General features: G+C 38.5%; 2 protein-coding genes across 3 annotated transcripts; one reads left to right on the forward strand and one right to left on the reverse strand.

The window, feature by feature from the left end:
• Nucleotides 1–150: 150 nt before the first annotated feature.
• LOC113666386 (AN1-type zinc finger protein 1) lies at nucleotides 151–12,409 on the reverse strand. 2 transcript variants are annotated; one of them, XM_027182164.2, is made up of 11 exons: nucleotides 12,254–12,409; nucleotides 12,118–12,160; nucleotides 11,647–11,666; nucleotides 6,818–6,855; nucleotides 6,212–6,330; nucleotides 5,625–5,713; nucleotides 4,438–4,464; nucleotides 3,743–3,843; nucleotides 2,803–2,877; nucleotides 1,277–1,357; nucleotides 151–346 (listed from the first exon to the last, which is right to left on the reverse strand). In XM_027182164.2, exons 1-11 carry the CDS (start codon nucleotides 12,309–12,311, stop codon nucleotides 173–175), a joined length of 825 nt encoding a protein of 274 aa, XP_027037965.2. In that variant the 5' UTR covers nucleotides 12,312–12,409; the 3' UTR covers nucleotides 151–172. The 2 variants fall into 2 exon arrangements, with proteins under 2 accessions (XP_027037965.2, XP_027037966.2); XM_027182165.2 differs by having other exon boundaries at nucleotides 3,752–3,843; nucleotides 12,254–12,408.
• Nucleotides 12,401–17,998, forward strand: LOC113666385 (proteasome assembly chaperone 2). The gene is made up of 9 exons (XM_027182162.2): nucleotides 12,401–12,607; nucleotides 12,968–13,145; nucleotides 13,552–13,610; nucleotides 14,174–14,292; nucleotides 14,874–14,989; nucleotides 15,464–15,533; nucleotides 15,746–15,869; nucleotides 16,066–16,093; nucleotides 16,656–17,998. Exons 1-9 carry the CDS (start codon nucleotides 12,548–12,550, stop codon nucleotides 16,727–16,729), a joined length of 828 nt encoding a protein of 275 aa, XP_027037963.2. The 5' UTR covers nucleotides 12,401–12,547; the 3' UTR covers nucleotides 16,730–17,998.
• The last annotated feature ends 51 nt before the right edge of the window (nucleotides 17,999–18,049 follow it).

Genomic DNA, 18,049 nt, shown 5'->3' on the forward strand with positions numbered 1-18,049 from the left:
CAACCCATACTAGTAAATCACTGCGACTTTTTTTCCCATCAGAACGTATTTTTCTTTCTTAAAGTAGAACCAGTGTTTCACTGATCTCAACAGAGAAGTCCAGAAGGACACACAGATTGAACATATGATGCATATGAACACACAGATTGAAAGTTTTACAAGTTTATTACGTTCACGTGGGATATTTGTCTCGATTTGTAAGAAGTTGAGCGCATTGTTCATCCACATATTCTAAAACAACTGTGCTTCCACTCAACAATGGGCAATCATCTTGCGTCTGAAAATGTTCCAAAGGATTTTGTAAGTCTAGAACGTCTCCAGAACTTCCGTGAAACAGTCGTAGCTTCTAATAAGATTGAGAATTACAATATTGCAATTAGAGGCTGAAATAAGCGTAAAGGTTCGAAAACGTAAAGAGGTAAGCTTTGAAATATATATATATATATATATATATATATATATATAGGTAGTAATCATTGGTGGATTTCCATAATGCTTCCATAATGAACCACTGGGACTTTACTCCTTCACACCCTTTAGATGGGATTTAAATAACAAAGAAATGGATTTCGCAGTAGACAATCCATTAATTGGCTCTTCTTATCCACTGTTTCCATGTCGAATTAGAACTCAGAACGTTGGTTTTGAGGAGGGAGGAAAACCGGAGGTCAGGAGAAAAACCTTAGGAGCAAGGACGAGAACCAACAACAAACTCAACCCACGTGACACCAGGTCCGCAAATCGAACCTAGGCTACAATGGTGGGAGGCGAGCGCTCTAGCATTTGCGCCATCCCTTCTCGTCTTCATCCTCTCTGTACGGTATTCGATATATTTCCCATGGTACTGACAAGGAGAATTTGTTTTTAACCCATTAGGAGCTTCATATATTAGTGATCATTTCCTTTATTCTCACGACCTTTACATTTGATTCAAGGTGGCTACCGTAAGGAGAAATTAGATACCAGTCACTTTCAGGGGCCAAAGGGTTAAAATAACGAGGATCATCTTCTCTAGAACATAACAGCATTGTAAAGGAGGGAGGAGGGATGAAATAGCAATGTGAATCATGTGACCCTTACGGGTGAAGTTCGTAAGTCCAGAAGACGAAAACAAAATGAAGAAAGATCAAGGAACAAGAGCTTGGACGAACAGGGTTTTTAAACCTCGATCAATCAGTGATTCAATCAAAACAAGCAACAAGGACGCAACATTAAGTAAGATCATGCTTCCTAACATTTCACACGGAACAGTATTAGGCCGTTAGACAGTTCTTACCTTTGGTACTGCCTTGTTATTATCATTTTTCAATCTTGCAGTGACCGCAATTTTGTCGATGACTTTTCCCACCGTCCAGTACTAAAGTTCAAACCGAAAATTACTGAAAAGTTATGACATTTTCGTTTTTCTCGCTTCATTCACATCCGTTGAGTATGAATACTAAAGTATCCAGTTGTTCTCATTTGGCAAGTACCATCACACTCAGCGGCTAATAGGACTGGAGAGTTCAGTGAAAAGACGCCCTCCATAGTGAACACGTAAAAGTAATAAGGTCTCCCTTTATCTCTCTCTGCATGATTCCTCAATCTATTGCAGATTATCATTTAACCAAACCGGCCCCGCGCACGCAATCCCAGAGAAAACCATAATGAAACTTAAAGTGTGTATGACTAGATAGGCTGAAGTGAGTGGGCCCAGAAAAAGTTATCCGGACTTACACTCACCAGCCTTTGTTGAAAAAACTTTAAGGTAAACAGAAACGAGAAAAGAAGTCGTGATATACTAACACAATAAAGAAAGAGGAAAAAAAAAAACACTGTACAAGATAATAACGTAACAATCAAAGAAAGAAAACAATGGGCGAGATACTAACACAGCAAACGATCAGAAAAGAAAAGAAACAGAGCGCGAGAAAATAACCTAACAAACAACCTGAAAAGAAAGGAAACTGTGCGTGAAATACTAACGTAACAAACCAACAGACAAGGAAACAGAGCGCGAGATACTAACGTAACAAACAAAGAGAAAAGAAAGGAAACAGTGCGCGAGATACTAAAGTAACAAACAAACAGAAAAAAAAGTAAACAGAGCCCGAGATACTAAAGTAACAAACAAACAGAAAAGAAACAGTGCGCGAGATACGAACGTAACAAACAAACAGAAAAGAAAGAAAACAATGCGCGAGATACAAACGTAACAAACAGAAAAGAAAGAAAACAGTGCGCGAGATACAAACGTAACAAATAAAAAAAGAGCAAACAGAGCGCGAGATACTAAGGTAACCGACGGAAAAGAAAGGAAACAGTGCGCGAGATACTTACGCAACAAACAAACAGAAAAGAAAGGAAACGGAGCGCGAGGTACTAACGTAACAAACAAATAGAAGAGATAAAACAGTGTGCGAGACACAAACGTAACAAACAAACAGAAAAGAAAAGAAAACAGTGCGCGAGATACTTACGTAATAAACAAATAGAAAAGAACGGAAACAATCCGCGAGATACTTACGTAACAAACAAGCAGAAAAGAAAAGAAACGGTGCGCGAGATACGAACGTAACAAACAAACAGTAAAGGAAAGAAACAGTGGGCTAGATACGAACGAACAAACAAACAGAAAAGAAAGAAAACAGTGCGCGAGATACTAACATAAACAAACAGAGAAGAAAGGAAACAGTGCGCGGGATACAAACGTAACAAACAAAGAGAAAAGAAAGGAAACATTGTGCGAGTTATTAACGTAACAGAAAGGAAAGGAAAAAAGGCACAAGATACTAACGTAATTGTCTTTTGTGTTGTTCTCACCTTGGAGAAGTACATTGGATATTCTCGTTCTTTATTACCAAGAGGCATGAGAACTCTGAGATAGATTCGTTCCTCCTAAGAAAAAGGAAAGCAGACTTTTTCTAACATTTGGCGCAACAAAAAGGCAGAAAGTCCGCTGATGGGTCCGTCAAGTTGGCTCAGGAGTGGTCAGCAAATGATGGAGCAGCACGACAGAAAAAAAATCAGTTTTCACAAATAATCGAGGGGTTAATGATTCGAGGCTCAGTGTTACAAGCCTGGAGGTCATCTCTAGAGCTACAACTTATCCTGGTTACTGTAGCATTAAGGATCGATTCTTCAACAAAGTTCAGTCGTTGTTTACCAAAACTGCGCCTTAAATAATCCTCAGTTTAGTTGGACCTTTCTGTGGACCTTTCTTCGTGAACAGTGTCAAGTCGGCCGAAAGCTTACAGTGGAGGGACATTTATTTAACAAAATCGACCCTCTTATAAAGAAAACCTGAAGCGCACTGATTGTGTTAAACTGTGGTCTGGGTTAGACCTCGTGTACATAACCGGCTCCAAGTGACTTGGATTATTGCTAACCATACTAGACTAGATACCAGTCCATTAAAGGTAACTCCTTACGCTATGAAGTTGCCCTTACGTTTCCTAACACCTAGCTAAACACCGGACCTCTTAATGTTGTACAGAGTCAAGGGCGCCCTCAATGGTAGTAGGTTACACTCAGATATAACTGCTGAGCGTGGTAAATCTAAGGTGAAGGCAACCCTCAAAAGCTGACCAGGACAAAGAAAAATTTAAAAGGAGTCAAATGCTTCTAGTTTTGTATCTGATTGGTTAATGTAGATGGAATCTTCTTGAACCAGACAAGTGAAGCATTGAAGCAAAACAAGTGAAATCATGAGGAGTATTTCTGAACCTTGATATTATTAAAAATGGCTCTGTATGGACTTGATCTGACAAACCTGAGGAATTGAACCATCTCCAGTAGATTTCATCTTCATCTTCATCAGAGCAACTTTAGCTGCGCGGCTTTCATTTCTCACACCCCCACGACCTAAAACAAAAATGGTACAATCACAAAGATGAAGGTAAATCACACAATACCTTTCACTTACCACTGAGTAATAATTGTACATATATGAAGGTATATAAAGAGGTAAAAACAGATTCAGATGGGGAATAGGGTGTAGACCTTTATATAATTTTAAATCTTACAGTTTGACAAAAAGTGGTACAAAACAGTGCATTTCTTCTCTTTGTAGGACAACTTTCCAAAACACCTTTTGCATTTATGGATTGACAGAATTAATGTATGGGGCATAATGAAGAAATTAGAATTTTACTGGGAATTGAAAAGGGATACAGGAAAACAATAGAGGACTGTAACTAGAAAGAAGCATTTTTCTAAACCTATCTAGAGTGTGAGTTTGCACAAGGAGAAAACAGTCCTTGCAAACCAATCATTGCTCCTCGGTGTTCCAAAGAAACCCACATACACTGAACATCTAATTCTCTTAATCAATTTACAAGGAAATGTGTAGTAGCAAGAGGGGAGAATTAACAATCAAATCTTGGGAGTTAAAGGGTTATTGAGGTGATGACTCTTCCCTCACATAAGACAGATGATAAGGAGACCCTAGAAACATACCTTTCTTTTCTTTGCAAAGATCTTTTCCTGTTGAAATGTTAAAAAATAATGATTATTTAACCCTAAAACCCTTAACCATTTACACCCTGAAATCAGTATGCATATTCTCCATACAGTTCTCGATATGTTTCCTAAGTTGCTGACAGGGGGAACTTGTTTAACAATCAGGAGCTTCTTTAGTTGGTGATCAATTCCTTTATTCTCATGACCTTAATGTTTGATTCAGGGATGATATTGTAAGGAGAAATTAGATGTTGATCAGTCTCAGGGGTCAAAGGGTTAAGAACACAAGAATAAAGGAGATGATCACAAGTAAAGAAGCTCTTGATTGTTAAACAAATTATCATTGTCAGATTTTTAGGAAATGTATAGAGATCAGTATGGAGAATATGCATAATGATGTTAGGGAACAGAGGGTTCAGGTATTGGTTTACATTCAAATACTGAAAAGGAGGAAAAAGGTAAGATTAAATACTCGTACTCTCATAGCAGTTATTACTTTAGATTACTTCACAACTTTGCACAAATGTTAGACTTAAGAAATTTCTAAATCTCCAGTGAAGGATGGACAGTGTATGGCCCAGCGCTGGATTATTCAAAGCTGGATTAAGATAACCCAAGGTTAAGGTGAAATCTGACTTCAGATCTGAAAGCTTTAAAAGAAAATTCAGTACAATTCTCTTTGTCTGCAATTTTACTATTGGATATCCTAAAGAGAATAGAAAAAATTATCTCATGAGGGCTTGTGAACAAAGAAATAAAGAAACCTAGATTAAAATGTAACCCTGGGTTAGCCCTAACGAGACTTTGAATAACCAGGTCAAGGTGGTTTATAAAATGATGTCCCTTAGGCTCTATACAGCTCTCCTTCCATGGATCCCTTCTCTACTAAGGTTTTGTGGAAATACTCCTCAGATAAGATGCAAACCAGTTAGCCCCTCACATCATCTATTCAATAGTCATTTATTACATGTCCTGGATGTCACTTTCTATATATATATACAGTTAAACCCCTAAATAGAGGTGACCCTTTAACAGAGGTGAAAATTACAGTAAATAAGAGGAAGATATTTTGGGATTTTGAAAAGCAACCACTTGATACAAGGTGACCCCTAAATACAGTGCTGCTTAATACAGGTTCAGCTGTAATTTTGTATACAGAACCTTACTCTATCAAGTGACTTTACCAATGATTTGTTGTATTCTTTGTTCAGGAGTCACTCTGGGTTGTTTCTGAGGGAGACCTGGGCACTGGTGATCAACCTGATGCCTATGCCTGTGATAAGGAACATTTCTGGTCAGCAGTCACTCTTACAAAAGACACACAAAGCCTAAACGTTCTTCATCACCATCTTGGTTTTTCACCAAAATTTGAAGGTCTATGGAGGTGAAAAATCAAGACTGGCAAGTTTACTGCTCTGCTTTGCATGAAGATTCAAATAAATTATTTATAAACTTTGAGCTTCTTGTTACAAAATGCCTGTAATAGCTTGAGTACAAAATGGTAAACACCAGAGTTTATCCCTTTGGAAAAAAAAATGAAAGAGGCCTTAAGGTGTGAAGGAGAGGTTTGATCAAGCTTGTGGAGGATGCATTACTAATTTTGTTTGTACATCTGGACATATACATGTCAGCAATTCTTCTTGAAGTTGTCTCTTTAAAATATACATCATTTTTCAAAATTAATTATTATTTCAGTTATTTCCTGCGTGAATTCAAAGTTTGTTACTTTTTTTGTCATTATTGACTGATACATGAAACTTTGTAAATTCACCTGAGGCAGTAGTTTTTGTGACAATGTTCACATAACACTGGAACCAACTCCCTACTGTTGCACTCATTCAGTGAACACTCTAAGCAATCATTTGAAACTGAAGTCTTTGATGGATCTCCCTGTAACAAATGGAAATTAAATCTTCCTTTCATATATCGATAACACTTTAAACCACAGCTGTTAAACATGACAATTATTGACCTTGCCTACACTTGATGGCTGCTGCCATGTCTAAAATAAAGTAAGGTACCCTAACAACAACAATGCAGAAAAAAATCACGGTGCTGAGATCAATTAACCATCTTAACAATCTAATGAGATATTCTCCTTAGTATCTGCCATACAATTCTTATAATGTTAGTTTGGAGAATTTGTTATTGTATCAACTAAAAATCTCCTGATCTTTATTCTTCTTTACTCTCATCACTTCTCTGCATTATATTGCATTGACACTGTAAAGAGACATTCTCTCTTGATCACTTATGGGAGTTAAAGGGTTCAATGTTTTCATGATTATTTTTTATTAATAATCAATAGTTTTTCTCAAATCTATCCTTCAATATGTACAGGTTATATACACATCAAACTATATACATGTTTTTGAACCTTAAATTTTCGATCATCAACAGTGCAGTTGTGTGATGACTTTTGTCACAATTTTCCATTTAAACTCTTTATTCAATAACGCAACGGCTACTACATGACAACATGGGCGAAATCAAAATGGCGGGTCCGATACCACGTTTTTTCCCACAGATCCGATGGGAGCGCGTGGTATGACGTAATATGACATCCCCCTTTCTACCGATGTAATAATAATAATAACGACAAAAAAAAATGGAACTTATCATATCTCCAGAACATTACAATACTGGTTGAAAGGATATCCCTCCTGTGCTTATACTTATAAGTCTATTCTTTAGTGTCTCTACTGTTATAGATCCAGCCTTTGTGCAGGTGTCACAGTCCTCCCAGATCTGGTCACATATCCTCCAGCTATATCTGAGGGTCCCTGGGGGATGTTGTTCAGTGGCACTGTTTCGCCAGATCCTGGTCTGGGGGCTGCACCGTTTTTGTGCGATGTCTGTGTGTGACTGACTGGGGCAAGACTAGTTGTCTGCTGAGGTATCTCAGAACCTTGGTATACTGGGGTTTCCACCCGCTGGCATTGTGTTCCCCTCACTGCAGTTGTGTCTGGTTTCAGTTGGGCCCGTGTTCTTCGATAGGTGGTACCTGTACTGCTGGATCTGATGATGTAAGATCTTGGCTGTTTGGCGGGTTTTACAATAGTGCCAGGTTCCCAGGTTTGTGAGTGGTGGTTGTACGTGCGGATGGGTTGGTCAGCTTCGAATGGCTTTTTGGGTGGTCCTGAATGCTGGTTGTAATAGTGGGCTTGTTTCTCCTGACGGGCTATGAGCTTACTTTTCATGACCTCATGGTGAGAGTGGTTGAGGAGGACTCTATGGCATGCTGGTAATCTAGTTTTAAATTTTCTGTTGGTGAGCAGTTCTGCTGGGGATTTCAGCTGGTGATCCAAGGGAGTGGCCCGGTATGATAGGAGAGCAAGGTACGGGTCCTCTTTATTTTCATCGCACTTTTGGAGAATGTTTTCCACGGTCTGGACCATTCGCTCAGCAAACCCGTTGGATTGGGGGTATAGGGGGGAGCTAGTAATGTGTTCTACCCCGTAGACGTTCATAAAATGCTTGAATTCTGCCGAACTGTACTGCGGTCCGTTGTCGGTCGTCAACTGCGTAGGGATGCCGTGTTCTGCAAAGATGCTCTTCAGGTGGTTGATAACTGCAGATGACGTGGTGCTTGTTAGTCTCCTGATGACAGGAAATCTGCTGTATTGATCTGTCAACAGGAGGTATTGCTGCCCTCTAAATTCGAACAAGTCCGAGCTGAGTCTTTCCCATGGTCGGTGTGGCGGTTCTGGCTGTAGTATTGGCTCTTTCCTTGCTTTATTTTGGTATTTCTGGCAGGGTTCGCACTGGTTAACTTGGTTGATGATTTCCTTTGTAATTCCAGGCCAGAAAACGGATGTACGTGCTCGTAAAAGGCATTTCTCTTGCCCTAGGTGGCCTTGGTGTATGATGTTCAGGATTTCAGGTCTGAGAGTAGGAGGTATCACGATGCGGTCTCCTTTTAGTACTAAGCCGTCCTCGATGGTCAGCTCTTCTCTGAAATTCCAATAGCCATGTAGCAGTTGGGGGCACTCTTCTCTTTTCTGTGGCCATCCTTCAAAGACCATTTCTTTTAACAGAGACAATACAGGATCCCTCCCTGTTTCGTCACGGATCTGTTGTAGCTTCGTTGGAGTTGCAGGGAGATGTTGTGTGACGTGGTGGACATATATCTCTGAAAGTTGACTGCTGCTAGGGGTAGGCTGGGGGCTGACTCTTGAGAGAGCGTCGGCTATTGGTACATCAGGACCTTTTACGTAGTTGACCGTAACGTCGTATTTCAGGGCTCTCATCAAGAACCTCTGTAATCTAGGTGGGCAACTGGACAGTCGCTTCTTGAAAATCGCCTCAAGAGGTTTATGGTCAGTGTTTACTGTACAGTGCTTCCCAAAAATGTAGTAGTTAAATCTCTCTAGGCCCCATACTACACCAAGTGTTTCTCTCTCAATGTTGCTGTAGTTTTTTTCTGTGTCTGTAAGTGCTTTGGAGGCATAGCATACAGGTTGCCCCTGCTGCAAAAGGACGGCGCCTACTCCTTTCTGGGAAGCGTCAGTTTGAATGACAGACTCGATGTTTGGGTCAAAGTATCTGAGGACTCCCATTGATGTGATTTCCTGTTTGACTTGGTTGAATGAGTCGTCGTGTTCAGGTCCCCATACATATGCGGTGTCCTTCTTGGTAAGTTCTCGCAGTGGTGCTGTGAGGCTAGCCAATCGCCCTGAGTATCTTGTAAGGTAGTTTACGAGGCCTAAGAAGCTTTGGAGGTCTTTGCGGTTCTCAGGTGGGGTCATCTTCTGGATTGCAGATATCTTACTGTCATCTGGTTTGATTCCATCCTGGGTCCATTTGTGGCCGAAAAAGCTGACTTCCTGACATTTGAGCTGTACTTTGTCTTTGTTGAATTTGATTCCCCTTTCCCTGGATCTGATCATGAGGTTTACCATGTTCGCATCGTGCTCTTCCTCTGTAGCTCCGTATATGAATGTATCGTCTGCAATGCCGGTGACTCCTTTCAGGCCCTCCAGTGCTGAATCTAAGTGTTTCTGGAACACATCTTGTGATACAATAAGGCCAAAGGGGAGCCGGGTGAAACGGTATCTCCCGAACGGGGTGTTGAAAGTAGTCAGGTAGGAGCTGGCTTCGTCTAATGGTACATGCCAGTAGCCCTTTTTGGCATCAACTACACTAAAGAATTTGGCACCACTAAGCTGTGTGACTACCTCATCAATTGTTTTGGTGTAGTAGTGTTCGCGTTTTATTGCCTTATTTAGGTCACGTGGATCGAGGCAGACTCTGATTTTGGTGACTTCTCCTTTGCCGTTGGTTGTTTCAGAGAGGACGACGCTATTAACCCAGTCTGTGGGTTCGCTTACGGGTATGAGCACTCCAAGTTCTACCATGGTGTTGATTTCCTTTCTAAACATGTCTCGAAGGTGTACTGGTACGGTACGTGGTGCGTGGATGACAGGTTCAGCATTGGAGTCTAGGGTGATGTGATAAGGTTTCATATTGAAGGTTCCCAGGCCTTCAAAGCAGTCTCCGAAGTTGTTGAAGAAGGTTATCCTGTCCAGTGGGGGGTATGTTTCAGTGTCTAGACGGCTAGGGTATCTGCTGGTCCTTTGGTGCGGTTTGCATGGTCTGTGTTCTTTAAGGCGGGTCTCTTTGTCTTCTTTGGAGGTTTCTAGGCTGCAATTAAATTTTACCAGCTCAAGTTCCTCGCAGGTTTTACAGCCAAGCATTGTAGGTCCTGGTACGTCAGTAACATTGAAAACGACTTCTTTAATGCTGCCATTTTGATGGACGTATAGTGGACAGGTTCCAAGGGTCTTGATGGCGTGGCCTCCATACGCAGTAATCCTGTGGTGTGTTGGGCCAAGGGGTATCTGCTGGGAACTGCGGTTGAGTCTGTCATAGTCGTCTTTGGAGATGACATTAACTTCTGCACCAGTGTCGACCTTGCAGATAATAGGTATCAGGTGTGTATCATGGGGGTCTACCGTGACTTGTATTTCAGTCATGACTTTGGTGCGTTGTTTTTCTTTTTGTTCAATGCTTGCGATCATTGAGGTACTGGGGCTGTCTCGGGCTTCTAGTGTTCCCAGGAAGACTTTGTCGTAGCTTGTGCATTCACTTGTTACACCATCAGGTTGTTCTTTTTGTAGGGTCATCACATCTGACCTTGTTTTAGACTTGCAAACTTTGCTAAAATGACCGCGTTTGTTGCAGTTGAAGCATTCTACTCCAGTGGCTGGGCACTGCTGGTCTTTGGTGTGTGGTGTGTCTCCACATCTGTAGCACTGTCTTAGGTTGTTGTCACGTCGTCTGTTTCCTCTACCACTGGTGTACCTTTGGTGGGGCTGGTTTCTGGGCTTGTTTCCTCTGCTGATTGCATTGACTTCCCCTTCTTCTTGCTTTGGGTTTGTAGTGTCACTCATTGCTTTTAATTGCATCTGGGTAGCCTCATCAGTTCGTGCAATTTCTTTTGCCCTTGCAAAGGTTAATTCATTACCGCGGGCAATGCATTTTCGTCTGACCTCTTCCGAATCGGTGCCGAAAACTAATGTGTCACGCATGAGTTCGTCATGTAAGTCAGGTGGGTAACCTGAGCTCTGTATGAGTAGCCTTGCTTCAGTCAGGAAGGTGGCTAGGGGACGATTATTCTGTTTCAGACCTCGTAGATAATATCTGTTCAAGATATGGTTTGCTTGTGGTTTAACATGGTCTTCGAATCTTTTCCAGTATTCTTTCAGGTCTTTTTGTTGGTCTTCGGTTAGCGACCAAGTGTTAAATAAGTCTATTCCGTAATCGCCTGACCATAGCAGCACATATTTGCATTTTTGAGTGCCGTCTCGGGCTTTTAACGGTCCATCAAGTAGCAGTTCACACTTTTGGCGGAATCTCTTGAATCTAGTTAATAAATCTGGGCCAGGGGTCCAGTCCATTTTTGGTACTTCAAACCCAACCAAGTCGCTCATTTTTGGCTAAATTGCACGATAAGACAGGACTTTGTAGTAAACACTGTAAAATCGTACGTACCGGTTTTCTTGGTTGTTCTAGCGGTGAGAATTCCTCTATTGGTGTAAATCTATCCCACTTCCGACATCCATGTCACAATTTTCCATTTAAACTCTTTATTCAATAACGCAACGGCTACTACATGACAACATGGGCGAAATCAAAATGGCGGGTCCGATACCACGTTTTTTCCCACAGATCCGATGGGAGCGCGTGGTATGACGTAATATGACAACTTTGAGCGATGTTCTAAACTGTGAAAAAAAAAACCTGTATCAGTTTCTATTTGTATCAAATATCAAAATCAAATCTTAGATCTGATAGTAAAAAGTGCAAGGTTTATTACAGATAATACTGAAATCTTAACTTAACCCTTCAAACAGGACTATAAAAATGTGTACTACGTTTAATACACTTTATAAACATAAATTACTTTTTAATGAAAAAAAGTACGGTAATTTTTTGCCTTAAACCTTTCAATGCAATAAAACACTATCTCTGTTGACGCCAAACATAAGAATTACTCCAGCACTGATGAACACACCATGTAATTCATTGTATTTATTTAACTAAACGTTGCTATAATTAATATTTTTAATACAGCACATTCTTCCAATGCCGTGATTGTTCACGGGAAGCGTTGGTTTCCAAAATTGTTTGCGTAGGTATTAGATTAAATAGGATAAGCAGAAGAATGATACTTACCAAAAGGTACCAGAGCATCCATTACAAATAAATGGAAGAAAATCTACGTGAAAAAAATAAGAAAATTCTGCTCGCTTTGAAAAAGTTTAGCAGCTTGTAAAAGAAAGTACACATAGAGTTCAGGGAAATAACTTACCAAGTTGCTTACAAATCTCAACATCACACTGCTTTCCAAAGTCAGGGAATTCTGCCATTTTAAACAGACTAAATTTGTAAGAGTTTGCAAATCTCCAAGTTTCACTAAAAATCCGCCATATTGAAATAGCTTCGTAACCACGCTTTTACTCAGCCCAGGCTTCTTTTCACAAAAGGAACGCTTGATCGAAAAGGCAATAAGTAAACTTTGCTTGGAATGAGTCGACAGAACGCTGGTTAACCCACGTGGAGCGTCTGAAACGTGCTAGTTCATATGAACTGAAGTTACGACGAGATGTTTATTCCTAGGGAGAATAATGCTGATGGAAACTGGGAAGAATTTACCTTAATATTGGTGAGTACCTGACTACGTACTTCTACATCAGAGAAACGCTTCAAAAACAAATCTGTACCACAGTAGGATTCAGAGGTGGTTGTACACATTAAATTTTCGATACGGAACTATTTTAAAATACTTGTTTTTATTGGTGAAATGCTATAGAAAAGCAAATACGTTGTGTTAGAAATTATCTATTATGTTATGCGTTTTGAGTCATAAAAGGATAAGACACACTAAAATAAAGTTAATAATGTGCCTTGGGGTTTGAAAAACATTTTCATTTTCAACGACCTGAAGACGAAAAAACGTCTTCAGGTCATTACCAAAGTCAAAACTTACTATCTTTTTCATTTTATTTCTGTTTGATTCTCAAAGCCAGCGGTTTCAATAGGAAATGTGGGCCAGTTAGCAGTGGATCTGGTAGTTTCTACTGTTTGTCCAGATGGTTCCCCCATTGGATATCTGTATGATTCGTGTGTCTTGCCTGTAGTGGGGAATGATGCCTTTACTTTGTCAACAGAAGCTCCTGGAAAACTAAATGTCAGTGTTGAAGGTTTGTATGATCAACTTTCCCTTTACCTTTGATATCCCACAATCTTATTTATTTATTTATTCTCCTTTGTACATGCTGAACAATCTTTGTAAATTAGTTATCAAAAACTTGATGGTATGTGTAAAATGAATTTTTATTACCAGTTTGATTGTTTGCTTGAACTAGAGTCTACATTTTATTACTCATGAACTTTAGATAACATTAGAAAAAAATACCTTTAGGGCATCCTTTGTTAAAGGGAAGGGTTCTTGTGTAGATGACTAATTGCTGTGTCAGGGATTGTTGGTATGAAACCAGAAATGTCTGTGAAAGAATGTGAAAAGGGTGCCTCATAAAGCTCCTCATGGAGTGTTCCATATAACCACATGCAAAGCTTTGGCTGACATATGTTTTATTTCTTTGGCAGTGTACAAAAATGATGATCTGAAGTTTATTGTAGTTCAACAGAGAGCTCCACTAGTTAAGGTAAATATTTGAGTATTACGGAGACAACTGTATACAATGATTATCTTTCCATAAGGTTGAATTGTTACCAGATGCTTGATGTGCTTAGAAAACATACATTTAAAATGTATGCAAAGTACAATCATGTTTATTGTGAATAATTTCACATTCAAAAAACCAATTGACAGAGTAAAATTTTGAGATAATGAGAAAAATTTGTCTTGATTTATTTACTTAATAATATTAGTGTATATATGATTTTCAGAATTATAGTCAAACCTGTATTAAGCAGACACCTTTGGGGAATGGTGTGGTGACCGCTTAATATAGGTTGAGCACTTGATCATGTTTTATAGAATAGGTGTATTATAAAAAAGACTACAAGAAATGCCATCTTACGCCATAATTTATCACTTAATTTCAGTCTACATGTTGCTTGCTATCAAGGAATCTTATCATCAATGTTTTAAGTGCTTGAGCTCTGTTAAAGAACGCATTCTTCACATATCAGAGTATCTTCACATATCAGAGTATCAATTTGTTGCATACCAGTAACTGTAGAATGACATAACCATTTATTTCAGGGTTGTCAGACTGAGTACTGCAAGAAACTTGTTACATGGATTAAAAGTTGCAACTTCAAACAAGTCATTCTTGTTTCCAGTATTAGTGCTACAGAAAGAGTTGATGCACAGATTGAAGGGTAAGAAATTCACCTGTCGGACTAGTTCCATTTTTTAATCAATTATTCTTTTATTATTTTTTTTACCATGTGGTTAGATTTATAGCAATCACATCATAATGTGTATGGAAAGAAAATTAAGGAACATTCCTTCTTAAGATGTCATAACATATACAATTTATACTGTACTTCATCTAAGTCACTCAAGACATCTCAAAGATTTGTGAAAAATGGTTACTGTCATCACTAACAACACATTGATTAAATTACAACTTAACTAATGAAGATGGCCCATGTGAAGAAAAGCAAATTAAATTAATTTGAGTTCAGATGACACCTACTTTCATCACTCAACTCAACTCACTCAAATTTTTGTTTTTAGCCATCATTGCCAGCAAATATGGTATTTGACAGGGTAAACTTTAGAAAGATAAGTGTTTTGCCAATTCTCAGAGCTTCCTGTTTTTTGTAAATTCAAGAAAAGTTAAATTACAATTGGAAGCTAAAATAAGCAACAAAGAAAGATTTGAAGAGAGTAAGAAGAAAGTAGAAAGCTAAAATTTTTGCTGTTACGGTGTACTCTTTTTTTTTTTTTGTTCCAGTTCTCCATTGAGATACCTTGTAACACCTGCAGTGAAAAACCTCCTTTCAGTATTTGATGAATTGTCATGGAAGTCACTGGAAAAGAGACCAAAGTTTCCTCATGTTAACACCGAAGGTGGGTGACAAATTTCAGTGTTTTTTTTTTGTTTCTATCTCTATTTCTGGATTTAGGTTAATTTTCATTGAGCTGCCTCTTCTGTACCTTCCTAAACACAGTTATGGCAAAAATGTGTTTTGAAAGATTTTTTCAGGTGTACTAAACTTCTGCTCACTTACTTGTCATGGTTTAATGGGGGGGGGGGGGAGTGTTTGCACCTTCTACCTCAACCTTGTGGAAGAGGCAATCCATTTTACTTGACTGCAGAATTGACATCATGTTAACCAATAGCACAGTGAAACCCACAACATCATAGGCAGTATAAAGCACTACACTGAACCTTCTAAATAACAAGCTCTCACCTTGGTTATTCACAACATCATTTTGAAGAATTCTTAACTTTAAAGTTTCATTATGTGAGCATTCAGTAATGGAAGTGTTAAGGATACTTTAAGTAGTGATATTTCATGAGTTTTCCTCTTTCTTTCCCAGAATCATCAGATGAAGACAAAACTTTCTTTTTCCCTGGAGGAGGATTCACAAAGAAGCTTTATGAGGCTTGGTAATGTTTATTTACCCTGAAGTTTTTTTTACAGTTTGAAAATGGGAAATAATTGCAGTTTAGTTACATGCTATGGGATAGAATATCATCTTTTATCTTGGAAAAAGGTGATGAATTCATTTTTTTTTTAAATTGAGGTGCATTTCAACTGTCTGACAAAAATGAGGGAAATCAATGCATTGTTGTCAAATCCATTTTGTTTTTGTTTTTAGTTGCAGAGATGACATCCCTCTGACTGTGGTATTAACATTTTGTTCAGAAGGGGATAATATATCAGATGCAGTAAATCTCTTTCTTTATCTTAATGCCTGGCTCAAGATGGTTCCAAAAGAAAAAGTGAGAGTGTAATTCTAAAGTTAACAGCATGTTTTGAGAAAACATCCCTTTAGTTGATCGTGATTTATCCACAAGATTCATGCCAACCAATCTTATAACAACTGGGAAATTCAGATAAATCATTAACTTTTGATATCTGGTACACCCCTGTAGTTTAATAGTGGCTTACTGAAGCTTACTGTGCATTCTTTTTCAGGTTGAAGACAGGATTCTAGGAAAACCAAGTGAGTATTGGAGAGATGTTATTAATATTATATATTTTATGTCCAATCATTGACTGTCACCTCTGGCAAGCTCAACTCACCCCATATACTTGCATTTTTTGTATCTGTAAACTCTCAGGCAATCCTGAACTTTGCCAGAGATGTCACACCTCTGTTGATTGCATAAGATGGCTGTAGGTATACAGCTGTGTCATTGCTGGTCTTAATCCATCCTCTCATGTGGGAACTAGACCATGAGCCATCCTATACCCTGTAAGTTTACTATGCTGATCTTGCCTAACAAGGCTGGAGCAGCTGTCTGAGACTGCTACCTCAGTGGCCCACTTTTGACTTCTGGTCATCATTGATAATAATGGTAATGAACACAATTTCGTCAAACATTTCATTATCACACCTAATTGAAAGAAAATGAAAATGAAACTGATTGGAACGTTTTGTACTGGTGACAAATAATTCAATAGGTAACATTCAGAACTGAGGATGGTGAAAGCATTACAGATTAGTCCATACAAGTTGTTGATAAATATTGCATAGGAAAATAATCAGGATATATATTTTGCAGGTGACTTCAATTTTCCAGCATCCTGGCGCTTGATGTTTGGTTCACCAGTCCATCCAGATGGAAATCTATTTTGAAGAGTTGCACTTTAAACAATCTCAATAAATATGTTGATTTAAAACTCCAACTACCAACACTGGATGGCCAGTTGTGAAGAAAACAGCAATGCAGGAAAAAAGTCGCCAAGCAAATATACCACTGACAGTTTTTAAAGTGAAAAGCATTCTCAAGCAATACAAAAACAATGACTGATAGTAGTGCCATGAAAACAGAGTCATGTAAAAAGCTTGGCATGGATTTAGTTTTCCTGAGCATTTTACTTAGGGTTTAATTCCTTAATAAGTATCATTTTAAAAAAAATAATCGTGTTTGACCAAAACTGACCTCTGGAGTTTGATTATGGCTCTGTCAGATTTAAACCCCTGAAACCCCTTAGAGTGACCAGTATCTGAACCCTTTAACTCCCAGATCAAATTTGTACTTCTCCTTACTGTCAACCATACAATTTTTATGTTAGTTCAGAGAATTTAGTATTGGATCAACTAATTATCCCCAAATTGATATTTTTCTTTCTTCTTATCACTTAATAATATCTGGTTGATATTGTAATGATATTGTTAAGAGAAATTCTGTTTTGGTCACTTATGGGAGTTAAAGGGTTAAATCCCCTTACAGAAATACTGCTGAATCATTTTTTAAGATCATAAGAGTAACAATAAAAATGATTGCCAACCTAAGAAGCTTTGATTGTTGAATGAATTCTCCTTGTCAGCACCAAAAGAAGTGTACTTGTGGAGAACATGGATGCTGATCTTATGGTGTACAGGGTAAACTGAAGAGGAATTTCTGTAGGTACAGACAACTTTTCATAACTTTCAAACTGTTTCTGTGGAATAATAATTGTCTGTCAAGTGTGTGGGTACAGTGCATTCAAACAAAGAATGAAGCACAAACATTTTTTGTTAGAAAATATATTACTTTCTTTGAATGTTCAGAAAATATGTAAATTTGCTACACTGAGACATTAGATTCCTAGCTGGTACATATTAAGTATTAAACTAACAAGATTGTCAGCTGTATTAGGACTTTACTGTTAGACCTCTTCTCTGCATGGCGCTAACAGAGCTGAGCAATAATTCATGCTTCTACCCTTTTCAATGTCTTAAAAGTACTTCTAGAAAATAATAATTAATTGTGACAACTCTCTAGCATAAGAAAATAACTTTTGATCTATTTGAACTTAATATTCATTTTCACTTTTTGAAATCTCTATTTTATGTCGCACTTGCAGAGCAAGAATTGTCAATAGTTAATTCTCCTTTGAAAAATAAATTAGTACCTCTCTGCTTTGTTTCATCTAGTATCAATATGACAAAACTATTTATTGCAATTTTAGT

Source organism: Pocillopora damicornis, chromosome 3 (genome assembly GCF_964200805.1).
Source record: "Pocillopora damicornis chromosome 3, jaPocDami1.2, whole genome shotgun sequence".
NCBI classification, from domain to species: Eukaryota; Metazoa; Cnidaria; class Anthozoa; order Scleractinia; family Pocilloporidae; genus Pocillopora; species Pocillopora damicornis.

Bases quoted from the DNA above. Each gene is read 5' to 3' on its own strand.
- LOC113666386 (XM_027182164.2), bottom strand. From the start codon at position 12,311: ATGGCAGAATTCCCTGACTTTGGAAAGCAGTGTGATGTTGAGATTTGT. The intron at 4,465-5,624 runs GTAAAGTCACTT...ACATTTCAACAG, and splicing joins AAGAATACAACAAATCATTG to GAAAAGATCTTTGCAAAGAA. The intron at 2,878-3,742 runs ATCAAGTCCATA...CCTTTTTCTTAG, and splicing joins CAATTCCTCAGGTTTGTCAG to GAGGAACGAATCTATCTCAG.
- LOC113666385 (XM_027182162.2), top strand. From the start codon at position 12,548: ATGTTTATTCCTAGGGAGAATAATGCTGATGGAAACTGGGAAGAATTT. The intron at 12,608-12,967 runs GTGAGTACCTGA...TGATTCTCAAAG, and splicing joins AAGAATTTACCTTAATATTG to CCAGCGGTTTCAATAGGAAA. The intron at 13,146-13,551 runs GTTTGTATGATC...TTTCTTTGGCAG, and splicing joins ACTAAATGTCAGTGTTGAAG to TGTACAAAAATGATGATCTG.